General features: G+C 35.9%; 3 protein-coding genes across 3 annotated transcripts; 2 read left to right on the top strand and 1 right to left on the bottom strand.

Moving 5' to 3' along the window:
- The first annotated feature begins 193 nt into the window (after positions 1-193).
- On the top strand, positions 194-5616 carry LOC107043069 (mitochondrial ribonuclease P catalytic subunit). Its single transcript, XM_015264376.2, has 5 exons — positions 194-783; positions 1413-1951; positions 3272-3524; positions 4540-4676; positions 5196-5616. Exons 1-5 carry the CDS (start codon positions 469-471, stop codon positions 5587-5589), a joined length of 1638 nt encoding a protein of 545 aa, XP_015119862.1. The 5' UTR covers positions 194-468; the 3' UTR covers positions 5590-5616.
- A 1010-nt stretch (positions 5617-6626) lies between these two features.
- On the top strand, positions 6627-9757 carry LOC107043070 (transcription initiation factor TFIID subunit 9). Its single transcript, XM_015264377.1, has 3 exons — positions 6627-6907; positions 7885-8328; positions 9479-9757. Exons 1-3 carry the CDS (start codon positions 6769-6771, stop codon positions 9619-9621), a joined length of 726 nt encoding a protein of 241 aa, XP_015119863.1. The 5' UTR covers positions 6627-6768; the 3' UTR covers positions 9622-9757.
- A 935-nt stretch (positions 9758-10692) lies between these two features.
- LOC107043054 (cilia- and flagella-associated protein 20-like) lies at positions 10693-13534 on the bottom strand. The gene is made up of 3 exons (XM_015264354.1): positions 13451-13534; positions 12478-12669; positions 10693-11526 (listed from the first exon to the last, which is right to left on the bottom strand). The coding sequence occupies exons 1-3, from the start codon at positions 13532-13534 to the stop codon at positions 10693-10695; spliced, it is 1110 nt and encodes a 369-aa protein (XP_015119840.1).
- Positions 13535-18858: the final 5324 nt, after the last annotated feature.

The following is an 18858-nucleotide window of genomic DNA, read 5'->3' as shown; positions in this document are numbered from 1 at the left end:
GTAGAATTTTCAAGCGAAATCGTCAGGTTTTCTATTTAATTTTTTCATGCTTGTGATTTTTTAGGAAAAAACAGTCATTTCGGACTATCAAAAATCATTATTTTTTAAGTGAAGAACTGGATAATGTTTCGGAGTTTTTTAAATATTTCCGAGGTCACGTGGGGTCTTTAAACGTCTAGCTCCGCCCCTGCCGCCCACGTGTCGTGCCCAGATGATCAGTTAGTGACCGCAATATCACAAAAGTATTTCCGAACAAAATTATCATAAAGCGTTCATCGTCATTTCTGCACAATCAATAACAAATTTCCGAAGATTATCGATATCTGCGAAAAGCCTCGTGTCGTGATATCGGTGAGACCGGAGCGCGCGTGAATTTTGAGGTTATGAATGATCATTGTTGAGTTACGATCATCACGATCTCTCAAAGTGAAATAGTGAATAGTGAGAACAAGTGAATGATCCGCGAAAATGGCTCTGTTTCGGTTTCGACCCCTTCGTTTATTCCTCGCGCGGTTCTCGACCATGGAAGTACCCCCGGAGGTGGCGGTCAAGCGGAAGCTCCCGTCGCAGACGAGGAATCACCCGGACTTGCTCCTGATGAAGTGCCTGGAGAGTAACAACAAACTGGACAAAGATATGTGGGAGAGGATTCGGGAGGAGATGCTGACCACGAAGACGCTCCACGTGAATCCTGTGAACATTGACGCAGTTATTTTGGACACTTGCAGCGCCCTGGATTACCACGCGACCGCCCTGGACTACTGCGATTACCTGAAGTCACAGGTGTTCATCCCAAAATTTCTCAATTTCTACTGAACTTCTTGTAGGGGGTCTCTATTTAATTTACTTCAATTATCAATTAATTCCGAGTTAACTATCAATTATTTTGAGTCAATCATCAAGTTCAATATCGAGAGAATCTCAAATGCAGTGCATTTTCAAATCATTTAATTGTCTTTGTTGAGCAAATCAATAGTGCAACATTATTAATTTATCAAGACGCGTGGGTTATTCCACAATAAAGTACATCAACAGTGTGGTTTTATAATTTTCCACCTCCTTCCACAATTCCAGTTTTCCCCAACCGGCATCTCAATTTAGCTTCAAACTCAAACAAACCTTTTTTGCAGAGCGAATTGAGTGCTGCTGAAAAGGTTATGAGAAAAATTTTGCTACCTCCCTTAGATTTCGAGATATTCATAGAAAACTGGCCAATAGTCGAAATCGACTTAAACCGTTTGACCACTTCGCTACTGAAATTAAGAAAAAGACCATATTCGGACTTTTTAGACCATGTTTAGTTACCCTAATACAAAAAATTGAAAACTTAAATTCTCTAATTGTAAGAGCCCCAAGCGCTCAGTTATTGTATTAAATCGTTCAGTACGTTCTGTTTTGCATGGCCACAACAGGATTACAAATTCAATTTGGCTACGACAGCGAAATACTTTAAGCTGCTGACAAGTAGAGAGGAGCCGATGAGTGAAAAGGAGAAGGAGGACGTGATTCAGCTGTACGAGGCAATCAGGAAGGACTATCCCCTGTTGGACGTAATGACAGCGGAGGCATGTATCACGGGCCTCTCGAAGACGAATAAGTGGAAGGAGTCCCTGGAGCTGCTGAAGATGATCGAGGAGTCTGCGAAACCCACCGGGGAGGCCTTAAGAGCCATCGTCTGCGCGGCTTTCGAGAATAATGAGCCTGATCTTGCCTGGAAGTTGGTCAACAGAATTGGGCCGGCTATACCCCCCAAGAGGAGCGTTTACAGAAGCTTTTTGGAGTATGCTACGAGGGTGTCGAGGAGTGCTGAGGAACTTGAGGGCCATATGGGGACATTGTTCGAGACACTCGCTCGGTGGGACTTCTACCCCTGGTTGGAGGTGCTTGAGGAGATTGGCGGGGCTTTCGGGAAGTATGGGTGGACTGGACAGCAGACCTCGATCAGTACGAAGTGAGTCATGTTTACTTCATTCTTCTCATAATGTATTCTTAAATTCTACGAGACCCGCCGCACGTGCTGCACACGCGCCTGCTCATCTCCTCACGTAGTGGTGCTTCGGTTTCAGTCTTATGCTTACGATTATTCGAGATTTTCGAGATATTTCGGGATCGATTTCTTTTCGGAAAAACGGAAAATTTGACCCTTTGAAAATCTGAAAAAAAAACTTTTTNACCCTCGTGATCCTTGTGACCCTTTGACCGACTTTCCCCCTGAAAAAATCCAAAATCTGACACTTTGGCCCACGGTAAAAATTTTTTTTTTCAGTTTTCACTTTTTCCACATACTTTTGAGAGTTCTGAATAGCCCGTCGCTTAAATAGTTGGAATCAACGTTCACCCGGCTAAAAAATTCGATTTTGGTGAAAGTCGACTTTCCCCCTGGAAAAATCCAAGATCTGACACTTTGGCCCTCGTGACCCTTCGACCGACTTTCCCCCTGAAAAAATCCAAGATCTGACCCCTTTGGGTCCGGGTGAAAAATTTTTTTTTTCAGTTTTCACTTTTTCCACATACTTTTGAGAGTTCTGAATAGCCCGTCGCTCAAATAGTTGGAATCAACGTTCACCCGGCTAAAAAATTCAATTTTGGCGAAAGTCGACTTTCCCCCTGGAAAACAGAAAATCTGACCCTTTGAAAATCTGAAAAAAAACTTTTTCAGTTTACACTTTTTCCACATACTTTTGAGAGTTCTNGCCCCCTGGAAAAACGGAAAATTTGACCCTCTGAAAAACCGAAAAAAAATGCTTTTTCAGTTTACACTTTCTCCACATACTTTTGAGAGTTCTGAACATAGATCGTTAATTATATAGATCGATTATATATTATTGAATATTATTATAATTAATAGACAACTATAATAAGAGTTTTCCCTTATTATAGAGAAACCCTCCCTGTATAGGGAGGGTTTTTCTTTCATAATTTTATTATAAATTCTATCGTACGGGAGGATTTACAAAAAAAAACATTAAAAAATCTGGCGAATTCTATTCAATTCTATTCAACTTTTCATTAGTTTTGTCGGCGCGTTTTTTCAACACAAATATAAAGGCTAAAAAAATAGAGTGGAAAATTTATGAAATAACAAAAATGATAAAAATGTGGAATTTTTACGTGTTGAACTCTTCCAAAGTCTGAAGTCTAAACGACCTCAAATTGATACTTGAAACAATAATTATTTTCAGAGCCCCGAATTTTTTGTTCTCCGTAATAAAAAGAGATAATTGATGCTGCAATAATTATTTATCAATTCACAATTTCGGTTTATTTCCAGCGGGGTATGCGCAAGCTGCGGTCATACGCTGTCACAACTGGAGGTGAATAAAGAAGATTTCGAGCATTTATCAAACTCTTTCATCTCTAGAGCCATTATTGGCAAGGATGTTTATGATAAAACTAATCCGATGGAACTCGCAAGGTTTAAAGAATTCATTGAAAAGGCTCAGCCTTATGATGTTGTCATTGATGGCCTCAATGTGGAGTACACCCTCTGGAATAATCATACGTGGTTGGGCTCGGGAGAGAAGGTAAAGTGGCGCATGTTGAAGGGAAATCAAGATATCATTTGAGAATTTATTAAACTCGAAGGTCTTAATTCACTGTTAGAAAAAAATCAAATTTCATAGACAGTTGACTACCAATTTTCAGGACAATGACACTGAATGCGATTTAGAGGAAAAAAAATCATGAAATTTCAGGTTTCACTGAAAATTCAGTAAAATTCCAGAATTTTGAGGGGTATAAAGACGAGAATTCTTCAATTTATTTGAATTTCCAATCTAATATGAATATTCAGTGCCAAATTATATTGAATTTCCAGTGAAATCTGAAATTTTATGATTATTTTCCCCTAAATCACATTCAGTGTCACTGCCCTGAAAATTCAAGAATATATTTACCAGAATTTTCTGTTTTTTTATTCATTTTCAAGGAAAAATGAACCAGAAATTTTCAGTTCTGTTTGATTTTTCCACGAAATTCTGAATTTTCACTGACTGATTTCTTGCAATTTCAGTCGAAATTCAGACGAAAATTTTAAACGGTATTGGACACTTTGAAAGGTCTCAATTTTTGAAAACTAATAGAATGTTCAATAGAAGTCTAATAGAATTTCCTAGCAATTTCACTAGGGTTTTTCTATGAGATTGTTCGTGCGTAAAAACAACAGAATTGCACTGAGAAAAAAAATGATTTTTACCAAATATTCATTCACTTAAGAGAAGTCTTTATTTTTTCAATTCTCATGAGGTTTCAATTACGACAATTATATTGCTCTAGATGATCATGATAGTTATGATCTTAAGTGAACTTCCTGAATAATTATAAACATGAAGAAATTAATCGATATTCTTCCTTCTAGAAAATAACAAATTTAGGAAAATGAATAATTAATAGGAGTTCATCCAAGGTGATGTGCAGCATAGTCATCCTCTAGAGCAAAATGATTATCGTAATTGCAAAAATAAACTATTCTCTCAAGTACATGAATATTCGGAAAAAAAAATTTTTTTTCTCAGTGTAATCTCGCTTTTTTTTTCTCAGTTGGCACAGGTAGTGAGACTCTTCAAGGAACAGGGAAAGAAGATTGTTGTGCTGGGTCGAAAACACATGTTGAAGTGGAAACCTGAATACATGAAGGATATCCAGAATAATGCGCGTTTATTTGTTGCCCACAATACGTGAGTATTATAATTGTTTTTTTAATATTTTTGTGTCAATGATGTACGCATTATCCCACAGCGAATGAAGAAATTCAATGAAAATACGTAGAAATACGAAATTTTCTAAGAAATTCTATTGCATTTTCATTGGGATTGTGGAAGAATTTTATGAGAATTCAATCAGAATTCTATCGAAATGTCCTGAAATATACTGTTTATTCTTCGCGCTCATTTTTTAAAATATTCCATAGACATATTTTGGTAGGAAAAGATCAATTAATGTTCATCTTTTTCTAAAACTTATTCTGTTGGTACTGTTTTTATAAAAATTCCTGGAAATCTATTCCAGTTTTTTTCTTGGATTTTGAACTTCCATTGAAAACAATCTCAAAAGAATAATTCACACAGAAAAATGAGGAACATTTACTTTTTTAAAAATAAAAATTAATTAAAAAATAGCCGCAGCACTAATAATTGAAATTTAATTCATGAAAAAATAAGAAAAAGTACATTTCAAATATTCAAATGATGATTTAGTTCTGAGGACGACCCATACCTGCTTTATGCAGCCCTGAGTGGTGGCTTGAAGACGTACCTAGTCTCCAACGATCTGATGCGACAGCACAAGTTCATTCTGTCAGATCGCGCCCTACAAAAAACCTTCAAATTCTGGCTCCTGACTCATCAGATTCATCCCACGATAAATGGTTACACGAGGAATAAGACTATATTCTTGGTTTACCCGCCTACTTATCTCCCTGTTGCGCAGAAGGACGACAATGGATGGCATATTCCCTGCATGGACAACCATTTACCCGCACAGTCTGAGGCTTATGACCTCTCCCAGCCGTGGTACTGCCTCAGGAAGCGTAAAGTGGTGGTGAAGAAGGAGCCGAAAGTTGAGCCATTGAGAACTTATGCCAAGAGATAAATAAATCATTGTTACTAGAGTTGTGTAGGAGTGTCTGATTTTTTAATTCCTTCCTTGAACATGTTTTATTTATTCATTTATTAGTTAATTAACTTCCCGACCCTAAGAGAGGAAGTTATTCAGTTATTGTAATAGTCTGCAAAGAACGAGAAGAATAGCCCGAGTGAATAATACGTTTCAAAAAATACGTTAATTTAATAAGTGAGTTAAATATCTTGGATACTGCACCACACTTCAGATTCAACCATTTTCAATCATCAAATTAGTCGAATAAATTGCATGAGAAAATTTTGAAAAAAATCGTGAATATTCAGCGTCATTAAAATTACATTTTGCACAGAATTATTATTTTTTAAACATTCGTTGTTTATAAATAAATAATTAAAATTGTTTAAAATTTCGGAAACCTTGTTGTTTTTAGGAATGAAATAGATTTCTGGTAAAATTCTGAATATTAATAAATTTGTTACGATTCCGAACAAATCATTTTTATCGCTGAAAATTGATTGTTTACAAATTATTTATCATTGCAATTTTTAAATTATTTTATCAATCTTCATCCAAAAGTCAATATTCAGCGTCATTAAAATTACATTTTGCGCAGAATTATCTTTTTTTTTCAACGTTCGTTGTTTACAAATAAATGATTAATATTGTTTCAAATGTCGGTAACCTAATTTTTTTAGAATGAAATAGATTTCTGGTAAAATTCTGAATATTAATAAATTTGTTACGATTCCGAACAAATCATTTTTATCGCTAAAAATTGATTGTTTACAAATTATTTATCATTGCAATTTTTAAATTATTTTATCCATCTTCATCCAGAAGTAAATTTTCAATTTTCTTTTTCATATTTTTAAAATGTTTTCTAACGGTTCAATATCGAGATTCAAATTCAGACCTGCAAACTAAACAAATAATTTCTCGAAACTAAAATAAAAATAATTAAATATCCCTATTTTTCATTCGGTTTGAATACTTTCCGACTGCTCCCGACCGCTCCCGAAGGCAATCGAGCAGTCCCTTTGCGATGGCGTCCAACGTTTGACGCGTCAGAGTGTCTCTCATCATCCTCTCCAAAGTACTCCAATGTTTACGTGATTTTGTTATCCCTAAATCCCGAAAAATTGAGTGAAATCTGTCATTGAATGTACAGTCCAGTGAAAATCAATCGAAATGGCGGAGAAAACCAAGTCGATAAGTCACGTGAAACACGTTCCCAAGGATGCACAGGTTATAATGTCAATTATGAAGGATATGGGGATCACAGACTACGAGCCAAAAGTCATCAATCAACTCCTTGAATTCACCTATCGTAAGTAAATACATTGTTGACATAATTAGCAGTTTTATTCAGGAAAATCTGAGGAGAAAATGAAAAGAGTTTCACTGGCTCATTCTCTTAGTCCAGAATTATTTCTCTGTTTTTGAGGAGAAAGGAGTGTATTCAGTGTTTTTAGTAGGTTATACCACATGTCCAAAATTGTAAACAATCAATTTTCAATGAAAATTACGTGAAACAAGTGGACAATTGCATTTTTTTATAAATGAGTACAGTTATTGTTGTTAATAAATTAGCAATTTGCTTGCGAATGGGTTATCTTTTTTTAATGCGTATTTAACTATTCTCTTCTATTTTTTCATGTCAGAGTACTATCATCAATTGAAATGCCATCAAAATTTTGCGTATTATTTCGTTTCGTCAAATAATTCTACATTCAGACCCTCTCAAGACTCGCTTTCGCTTTCAGTCCGGGGTTAAACAAGGCTCAATCAAGGTTTAATCAGTGTATAGCCGGGATTTAATCAGGGTTTATTCAGGATTTAGCCAGAGTTTAACCCAGGTTCTGTCAGAAGTTAGTCGGGACCATGAATCAATATGAATAAGTATTCAACATAATAGACTGGTACCTGAGTTTAATAGAGATAGAGATTTTGATATAAAAAGCTCATGACGGTATTGTGTAACTTGATAAGCAATGATGCTGTTCTCACCATTTTTCAACTTGATTAAGAAGCCATTGAAATATACTTTTCAAGCCCTGATTTAATTGCTATTACTGATGATTCTTTCAGTAATCATGAAACAACGAATTTTCTCTTTCAAATCGCATAAACAATGTGCTGTAACTGAACAACGAATTGTGCGACCCCCTTCATATTCTGATAGAATCAGGAGGATATTGTTATCAATTTTTTGAGCCATGACTAATTCCATTTTGATGACAAATTTTTGAGCGTTGAAAAATCGATTTTTGAAAAAATAATGAGCTTTCAAATGATTTATTCAAGGCTACATCACTTGCATCCTCGACGACAGTAAAATCTACGCTAACCACGCGAAGAAAAAATTCATTGACCTCGAGGATGTGAGATTAGCTGTGAAAATGCAGCTGGATCGCACATTCACGAATCCACCCCCTCGCGATGTTCTCCTGGACGTTGCCAAATCGAAGAACAATATTCCTCTGCCATTTGTCAAGCCCAACAATGGGCTCAGACTCCCACCAGACCGCTACTGCCTCAACTCGGCGAATTACAGGCTGAAGAATATCACTAAAAAGCAAACGGGAAAGATGCACACTCTGGTTGGGAACAGTTTGGGGGGCTCGTCTAGGCTCAAAGTCGATGCAAACAAGCCAATGTCCATTGTCAAGAGGCCTGGAACAACGCTGTCCACTATTGCCAGGACTCAGACAATTTCAATACCAAAACCAGTCTTCAAATTTACAACAGGTGATTATTTTGATTAAAAATTGAATTCTTGAGGTTTACGTGAATTAATGTTCTTTGGAGAATTTGAGGTTTAATGATGGGGTATTGTTGATTTTCAGTTGAAATACTGTCATTTTCAATGGGAAAACAATTTCTCCTCAATAAATCCCGCATTTAATGGACAATTCTTTCGTTTTGATTTGTGGAAATATGTTCATTTTGCGAGAAAACAAGAATTGTTCGTGGATATTTCTGAAATATTTCTGTAAAAATATCTCACAAATTTAGAGATATTCAGTAAAAATTCGTAGCAAAATCAATTTCTTGCTTAAATTTCTGACATTAAGTTCTTAATGAATGAATGTGTGTTCTTAGAATGTATTGAGAACATTTCCATAAGAACTTTTTTTGTCGATTTGAAATCAAAGTGTATTAAATGTTTTCTACCTCTATAAAAATTCAAACCGAGAAATGTTTACAGGAATCGAGATCCAAAATAATAGAAAATTTCCCAAAGTTAAAGATATTAAGTAAAAATTCATAGCAAAATTAACTTTTTGCTTTAATTTTTTATGTTGAGCCCTTGATGAATAAATTAGAATGGAAAAGATTGAGAAATTTTCTTTGAAATTTCTTTTTTTGGTAGATCTCACTTCGTTCTGAAATAAAAGCGTGACATTTTTTGTTAAAAAAAATCAACTCAAGAACAGACATGACTAAATAATATCAACTTTTTTCGAGCTTTCCTTTCATCCTCCGATTAAATTCTGTTTCAAAATTTTGTTATATCCCTAAACCGACGAAATATTCATGAAAAACTCCTTAAAATCCATTTTAAAGATTAATTTCATTCTGAAGTCACACAAATTCTCATGAAAAATTTAACTTTCTCTCTTAGATAGTGGAATATTTTTCAATATGATTTCTTGTACAGAAAAATTCCATTGAATTCTGTGTTGTTAAAGAAAGTGAACATTTTCATTAAAAAATCATCTTCATTCACTGTTCCTCTAACTGATATTTTTTCCCAGTTCCCAAACCGATCCAGAGACTTTCCCTTCCCGAAAATTCCGTCTACAAATTCGTCGTGAGGATCCATCCTCGTAAGCTCAAACATCACCCAGTGAACTTTCCTCATAGAGTCTAAAAAATATTGAATTTTCTGGAATAGGTTCAGCGTCTTCAGGAAGCACTTCAACAGCCCCGAAGCCCAAAATCCCGATGGGAACAACTCAGGGAACACCAGTCGTAAAAATGGAGGTGGAGGAGAGTGCTAAGAGGAAGCGTGAGGATGACGACTACGATGTACCTTAATTCCATATTTCCATAATCCTTCCACGATATATTTCGTATGTTTTCATTATACTTTTTATCTCCTTTATTATTTTTATCAATTCTGTATGAAGTATTGACTGAGGACAAATAAAATATTCATTATGTCAATTTATAACTCAAGTTGTGCTGATTGATTAATTCACGTATAGAATCGTTTGGGATTGTTGAATTGGAAATATTTTATTCTTAAATTTGAAAATAATTCCTAAATTCAGAGGTTTTAGATTTTTTATTGAAGTAGATTTTTCATTCAAGAATTTTGTTTTTTTCTCATCAATTTTTATCCATTTCTATAATTTCAACGATTTTATTCATTGAATTAAATTAAATATCTCTCCTTACAGTTCAATGATCCACTTTATTTTCTGTTAGACCAAATAAATCACAATATTCATTAATTTATTCACCACTGAAGTGATAAAACTGAATAAATCAACTCAACTTCATATCAAATTTATGATAAGTAGGGTAAAAAACAGGCTAATAGCCGAACGGTTAAGGAAATGTTGAACTTCGTTAAAGATTTAAAATCGATGAAGTAACTAAATGAATAAAAAATGAGTTCTAGACCTGAAAGAATAGAAAAAAACACTAATTTCAAGTGGAAAAAATGAAGAGAAGAATAATGAAATGACGGAAAAGTGGAATATCGTCCAAACCCTTAATACCTCAGCAAAATGTTCATCCAGTTTATACAAATATGTGAATTTTTTAAAATTGAATGTGAAGAAATACAAGTCCAAGTAGATTCTTAATCTTCACCTCTTTCGGAAGAGTCAGTCAGATGTACCTCTCAAACATTTTATTGTTTCCCTTGCTGCAATGTTAATATTTAATAAAAAAACTTCATCCCATGATTACATATAAATGTTATTATTGATAATGATAATGATCCGTACAGTTTTCATTCTGTTATTCATAGAATATTCAATAAAAGGTGAAACGTCGAGGTATAGTCCTGACTCCAATTACAGTCCTATCCACCCTATCTGAACATTTCTACAAAAATTTCAGAAGAATTTTATCCCCTTGCATGACTCCATAACTGAATCAAAATTCCTTCATCTCCTCAATTTGCGCTTCATGAACAATCGGTTGTCCCTCCTCCTCGTCCTCCCCTCGTTCACCCGCATCATTCCCTCCATCCGCTTCAGTCAGCTCAACCTCCACCTCATTTTCCGTCATCTTCCCCTCATCCTCCACGACTTCATCCCCATCCTCTCCCTCGTCATCTCCAGGGAGTGCCTCCTGCAGAGTCTCTTCACCTTCTCCACTCTCTCGAGGCTCCCCCTGAGGGTCAGCGGATTCTCCCAATCCTCCTTCCTCCTTAATCTTCCTCTCGGTGTCCGCGTCAGACTCCCCCTCAGTTCCCTCGTCAGTCTCCTCCTCGTACCTCCCCAGAGGCACATGAACACTGAGTCTCCCCGAGCCCTCGGAGCTGGCCGGAGTCCTCGGAGGGGCTGACGACCCCAGTGACTCCTCCCCGTACTCCCCATACTCCCCGCCGTGACCCCTAGAAGCCCTGGAAGCCCTCGAGGCCCTCCCCAGGGAGGTCTTGGAGCTCTGCTTCGACCCTCCTTCCGACTTCTCCGGTTTGTTCGACGGAAACTGCAGCTTGTACTCCTCCGGGAGCTCGTCGTCGGTGTACAATCTGTCCGAGAAGTAGACTCGACGAAGCCTGCAGTTCGCGTGGATCTGCATACGCGTCGTTTCCACGTAATTCGTTCCGTACGCCCGCCGCGTGAACTCCGCGAGGTTGAATTGAACCTGGTTCCAACCTGGCCCGAGGCAGATCGGCATCGAAATGCCGAAGGGACGGACCCGCGTCACACTCTGGAAGTTACTCGCTCGAAATCGACGGTGCATGTTTTGATCGTCAAGAATCTAGAGGGATCAGGGAATTTGGAATTATGCGGGCGAGCGAATTTTTATTAACCCTAGTTGGTCACCTTACGCAACCCAGCGATTGGTCACGCCGCGGGGAAGTGCCGCCGTGTTATTTAGGCCTGAATGTTGCCGAATTCACTGTACACTGCCCCGGCGCGTTTAGCGAATTTCCGGCAACGTCGCGTAACTGGCACTTTGATTTAACATGGGAACAAATAATTCCTCTGTTAGAAATAATTTGTTTTTTTTAGGAATTTTGAGAATTATGCTGTTCTATAACTATTAAATTTTTTTAGACACTTTGATTGGAAAAGGAAATTTTTTTTTCATTTTTTCGATCAGTTAATCAATGGCAATTCAAGAAAAACGACGCGCTGCGGCACTTTCCTCATATGGTGACCAATCTAGGGTTAAAGTAGCTCTACCCTTCGGCCGGGCTACGCTGTTCTTTTGAATATTTTCAGTTTTTTAATTTTTCTACTACATTGCATGGGAAAAATTAAAAAAAATTCATACCCAGTCAGTATTATCTAAATTAATATTCGCAAAATATTGATATTTTTTCAAACATTTCCCTCTTATGAATAAATAATAAAACTTGTTTGCAAAATAAGGTGGATTATTTTTTATGAGGTGTCAAAAAAATTTTTGATTTTTTCACATCTAATGAAAAAAAATTCAGATTTTAATCTTTGATTACAATGGAAATGTTGATTTTCACATAAGACACTGGGTTAAATCCTGATTTTTAAACATTTCTTCTTTGAAAAACCAAAACCATAATGAAATTGAGAAAAAAATTAGAATTCCGAATTTAATCGAGTTTTCTGCCATTTTTTATAGAATGCCAATTTCGAAAAAAAAAAAATGTCTTTTGACTCCAGATAAAAGCACTAGTCAATTTATGTGAAGGAATCAAGAAGAAAATATAGAAAAGTATGAATTTACAGTGATTTCGAAAGTGAAGTATCTCTTCATATTCTTGATAATCATGATCATAAAGGGAAGGCAAATTCCTAGGGCACCTCTGGGGTTCTTCGGGGAGAATATGTACGTCGTGGAGACGTTGGTTCCTATTATCTCCAGGGCGAGGGAAATCACCTCTTCGTCTACAACTCGCCTGATGTTGCCGTTCTTCACCTATAAACTTCGATTTGTTCGCAAATTCCAAGGATTCAGGTGTGAGGAATTCGCATAGAAAATCCTATTGGTGATTTCGCTGGCAAAATTCTATTGAACTTTCTTTTAATTTTTGGCCGACTTGATTGAAAAATTTCGCAGCTTATCTGCGCGTCTTTTTTCTCGATAAAAATGTTCAATAGAAAATTTTTATTGAAAAAATCAATAAAATTCGATTCATCTGTACAACTTATTCTATTGTGATAATTTCCGCAGAAATTCCTGGACGTAAATTTTCTGTTTTTTTTTGTTTGATTTTCTGAATAAATAAGGGAAGAAATTAGAGTGGAAGACTTGAAAAAATTCCTGTGGAAGAATTTCTATAGGAAATGTTTAAATAAAAAAATGGATTTTTTTTCTGTAGGGGAGGGTGGGGTAAAATGGACATTTGACTTTTTTAAAAATATTCATAACTCATAAATATATCCATCAATTGAGCTCAGTCTAGGCTCATCATAAGGGAAAGAATTGTACTTTTTACTGAAAAAAAAATTACTCCATTCCATCAACAATTCAATAAATTATTAGCATTTGAAAAAAAGTAAAAAGTGTCCATTTTCTCCCAGCCTTCCCTAAAATAGTTTCTATTGGCCATTTTCTGAAAAAAATGCGCAGATGAGTCGCGGAATTCTTTGATAGAGCTCTTTGATAGAATTTCAATAGAAATCCAACAGAATTTGTATCGAATTCGCCGGGTTTTTTACCAAATTTTTTCGTTTCGAATATTTGTGCTGTTACTAACGTGCATTTCCCATAGCTCCAGAGGGGACTTCCCACAGCTGAACAAAATCGAGAGACGTTGCTGTTGAAATTTGCCCCGGAACATACTTCATTAACCTTTTCAGTGATTTTTTGGAGGTGACGGGGAGTTTTGACATTACAAAAATTTCGACTCTCAATTGTCTTCGATTCTATGAAATTGTCAGATGGTTTTATTTATTCAATATCATAATTTTTATTTTCCCTCATAAATTCTCATAAATTTTCCAGCTGCAAGTACCATTTCGAAAATGTAATTCATCTAAAATTACATTACTTTACATTTTTAAGATAATTTAATTCAATTTTTCGAATTACATTACACTGTTTGATAATGTAATTTCGATCTAGGAGATAATATTCTTGATAATTCACTTACAAAACAATTCTTCGCATACAAAAAAAACTTATAGAAAAATCTAGCGCATTGGATAAAAAAAATTCTATTGGGTTTCTACTGTATTTTTATTGAAAATTTCATCAGTTTTCGGCCGATTCTATTGAAGATTTCCGGAAATTCACTACCCATTTTTTAGAAAGAAAATGTTCAATTGAAACAATTTTCTAGAAAAATCTGTAGAATTTAATCCTTCTATACTTTTTCTATTCTTCTGTTTCTTCTATTCCTCTCTCTATTTTTCTGTTCTCATCGGTAGAAAAATATACACAAGATCGTAGAAAATTTGTGTCGAGGAATTTCTGTAGAAAATATTTCAATAGAGTGCGCTGCATAGGAAAATCGAATCATATTGATTTAGTCTATAGACCATTCTAATATTATTTGGGGATTTCTATTGAAAAGAAATGCACAACTGAGCTGCGGAATTTATTAATAGGATCGGTCCAAAACTAGTAGAGAATTTTCAGTAGAATCCAATTAAATCAAACAGAATTTTCAATCGAATTCGCTAGATTTTTCTGCTAATTTTCTTCATACGTGTTCACAAAAAGTGTGAGTATAAAAAAAAATCACTATTATCTGATGCCGACTAATTCGTTAATCCGTCTTCTCTCCTTATCCGTCGCGAAATCCGGGATTACCAGGGCATCCTGCGGAAATCCAATGCTGAATGTCCTGTCTATCCTCACCCCTCCGAGTGCATACGTCTGCATCATCGCCATGTGCTTAATCTCCCAGTTTAGCTGACGTGTGATTTGTTTGCGAGTCTTGTGGACTCTTCGACGACACACGACGTAGCTTGAGAGAAGGAAAAAACAATAATCAAGAGCTATTCATTAATTACCATATTCATTTGGTTTATTACGAGGCCTTGCACGCACGAAAGAATTTAATGGAAAAACCTAGCGAATTCGTTAGACAACTCTGTTGGATTTCTATCGAAATTTCGGTTAGTTTTTGACCGATTCTATTGACATGTTCGATAGAAAATATCTGTCTATATTATAAAAATACAAATCGACTTCTGGTGATAAAAATTTGGTACTCGAAATTAAAACTTCTGATTAAGGGTACAAGGGTCAAAATAAGGGTCGTGAGGGTCGTAATAAGGCTCGAGAGGGTTAGGATGAGGGTCAAGAGGGTAAAGTAAGGGTTCTGAGGGTCAGAATAAGGATCACGAGGGTCAGAATAAGCTCAACGTGGATCAGATTAAAGCTCACAAGGGTCAGATTACGGGTCATTAGGGTGAGAATAAGGATCCCGAGGGCCAGAATAAGGTCAACGAGGATCAGATTAAGGGTCACAAGGGTCAGTAGGGTTAGAATAAGGATCACAAGGGTCAGATTTAGGGCCAGGAGGGTCAGAATAAGAGTTACAAGGGTCAGATTAAAGGTCATCGGTCAGATCAAGGGTCATTAGGGCCAGAATAAAGATCACGAGGGTCAGAATAAGCTTAACGAGGATTAGATCAAGGGTCATAAGGGAAGATTAAGGGTCATTAATGTTAGAATAAGGATCATAAGGGTCAGATTTAGGGCAACAACGGTCAAAATAAGGGTTACAAAGGTCAGATTAAGGGGCAATCGGTTTCAAAAACTAAGGGTCACAAGGGTCAAAATAAGAGTCTCTATATATCTCTGTATATTATAGAAAAGTCCGAATCGACTTCTGGCGATGAAAATTTGGTACTCGAAATTGAGACCCCAAAATTAAGGTTCAGAAATGAAGGGTCAAATAAGGGTCACGAGGAGTGTAATGAGGGTCACGAGAGTCTGATTAAGGCTCGCAAGGGTCAGAATAAGGATCATGGGGGTCATATGTGGGTCATAATATTATGGGGGTTGGCGAGCGGAGCGAGAACCCCGAATTTGCCAAGTTTTTTTCATTTTATTTTTCTTTTCTTTTCATTTATAAAATCCAATAAAAGTGAAGGAAAAGAATTTTTTTTCTTCAAATTTTTCTACCAGACACGATTGCCATTCGTAATTAATCATTAGAGGATAAAATAAAATTTTCTCAATTAATCACTCACTAAGGAAGTGTTTTTAATCCCGTATAACTCGGATGGATGGACACATCACTCCTATACAACTCCGGAAACAGCTTCATATGTTTATTTCTGTATCTCTTGACTTTCGGTTTATCTCCAGCGGCTTTCGCCTCCGAATTCTCATCCTTCGGTCTTTCCTCTTTTAATCCAGTCTCCGAGGCATCTCTCTGGCTCAGGCGATCCTTTACAGCACTCCAGGACATTTTTCAGAGTATTATCCCAACTTTTTGCTGCGCACTGGCATCACCCAAAGGTCTTCGGGGATTCAACTCAATTGTAAACTTTTGTTCAATGAAATTTCCGCTGTCGGCTGTACTGCATAATCGAATGAACTCGGAAATTGATCAAAATTGAATTTCACGTGTGGGAGGCTGGGAAATCGATGGGAGGCGCGCGACTGACACTGTGATTTTGAAACTGAAACCGAGGGGGTGGCGGACTCAACTGCGAAAACAGCACGTCTTTCCTCGCTGGATGGAATAGTTGTATGCCAATTCCCTCGAAAGTTGAGCGGAGGTAGTTGATCTGTAACGAAGTGAGCCGCTGTGTGCCACGTACGAATATCGATTTTGGTTATGAAGGGAAATCAATACACTGAGAAAAAAAAAATTTAATATGTGATACATGTTTACTTGAGGCGAGTCATTTTTCTTCAATCGCTCAATTCTCACCGGGAACTCAAGTTACGTGGGGCGAGATAGGTCTCATGTTTTGAGGATATCCAAGTAGATGAACAATTTTTTCGACAGGGAAATACCTTTCTACTTTTGGAATTGAACATCAGAGCTTTTATTTGAGCCCGATTTGATTTTATTGTTTAAACTTTGCAGGTCGGAATTTAAATGTTGGTATTGAACCGTTAGAAAACATTTTTTTAAATTGAAAAAAATAGAAAGTTCGCTTTTGGAGGAAAACTGATGAAATTACATTGCAATTTTTGAAAATTACGGGCAATTTTTATAAATAATTTCAATTTTCCACCACAAAAATTATTGTTTTGGGATCATAACAAATTTATTCATATTTAGTATTTTATCAGAAATCGATTTCATGACTCAAAAATTAGGTTTCTGGAAGTTTAAACAATTTTAATTATTTATTTACAAATAACGAATGTTGTTTCAAAATATGTTTCAATGTTGTTCAAAGCAATACAAAAATATATAATAAGTTTTTTCCATTTTTTTTCGCTTTTTGATTCTGAATAAATATATATTGTGCAATTTTTATTTATTAATTTATTTATTCAGTTTTCTATTAGATTATTGATTGAGATCGAGTTTAGAATGCAAATTTTATTGGAAATGGTCGAAAGATATAAATTTTCTACATTTTTAAAGAGGTAAATTTGATATTTTACTGGGGATTGGCGGACGAATGAAGGAAAAGAACTGTCCGTTTCATTTTTCATTTCATATTTTATTCTATTGTAACATCGCCAGGTCATCGACCAAACGTCTTACTCGTGAGGCAATGCTCAACATGCCAACAGAGCTACATTGATTCTTCCTATTATAACTTTGCCCGTTTCATCCTTTTCACCCCTGTGCACCTTCGTTCCCCTTTTCCTGTTGCGAGGAGGATAATTCACTTAATCGAAGCGCTTATGAATTTCCAGCGTTGAGGCCGTAATTACCGGGTTAATCTTGTTGATTAATCGGGTTTATCTCGGAGAGGATAATTCATTAACCCTCAATGCCTGGAGAACGATCGGATTATGAGAATTAAATCATATCGGTGTTAGAAGTTTGGATAATAACATCACCAGCAATTGGAGCTAAAAATTGCATTTGAATAATCAAATGATTTGGATGAAAGAAGGTTTTGGGATAAGAAATTTTTGCATGCATCCTTGACAATTAAATCATAGAATTTTGATTTCTCCAAAATTCCTGATTTCCTGGATGCATCCTTGACAATTAAATCAGAATTTTTATTTCTCCAAAATTCCTGATTTCCTGGATGCAACCTTGACAATTAAATCATAGAATTTTGATTTCATCAAAATTCCTGATTTCCTAGATGCATCCTCGACAATTAAATCATAGTGTTTTTAGTTTTCCAAATTTCCTGATCTCTGGATGCATCTTTGGCAATTAAATCATAGACTTTTAATTTCTCGAAAATCCCTGATTTCCTGAATGCATCCTTGACAATTAAATCATAAAATTTTGATTTCTCCAAAATTCCTGATTTCCTGGATGCATCCTTGACAATTAAATCATAAAATTTTGATTTCTCCAAAATTCCTGATTTCGTGGATGCAACCTTGACAATTAAATCATAAAATTTTGATTTCATCAAAATTCCTGATTTCCTGGAGGCATTCTCGACAATTAAATCATAATGTTTTTAGTTTTCCAAATTTCCTGATCTCTGGATGCATCTTTGGCAATTAAATCATAGACTTTTAATTTCTCGAAAATCCCTGATTTCCCGAATGCATCCTAGACAATTAAATCATAGAATTTTGATTTCTCCAAAATTCCTGATTTCCTGGATGCATCCTTGACAATTCAATCATAGAATTTTGATTTCTCCAAAATGTCTGATTTCCTGGATGCATCCTTAACTATTAAATCATAGTATTTTCCGTTCTCCAAAATCCATGATTTCCTGAATGCATCATTGATAATTAAATCATAGTGTTTTTAATTTCCCAAATTTCCTGATCTCTGGATGCATCCTTGGCAATTAAATCATAGAATTTTGATTTCTCCAAAATTCCTGATTTTCTCGATGCATCCTTAACACCAAATCATAGTGTTTTTATTTCTCCAAAATCCCTGATTTTCTCGATGCATCCTTAACTATTAAATCATAGTCTTTTGATTTCTCAAAAATTCCTGATTTCCTGGATGCACCCTTCACAATTAAATCATAATCTTTTTTCTTTCTCCAAAATTCCTGATTTCCTATTGATCCTTCTCCTCTCTATGAT

Source organism: Diachasma alloeum, unplaced genomic scaffold, assembly GCF_001412515.2.
Source record: "Diachasma alloeum isolate Michigan unplaced genomic scaffold, Dall2.0 Dall_scaffold_00547, whole genome shotgun sequence".
NCBI classification, from domain to species: domain Eukaryota; kingdom Metazoa; phylum Arthropoda; class Insecta; order Hymenoptera; family Braconidae; genus Diachasma; species Diachasma alloeum.
This window is presented reverse-complemented; position numbering and strand designations above follow the sequence as displayed.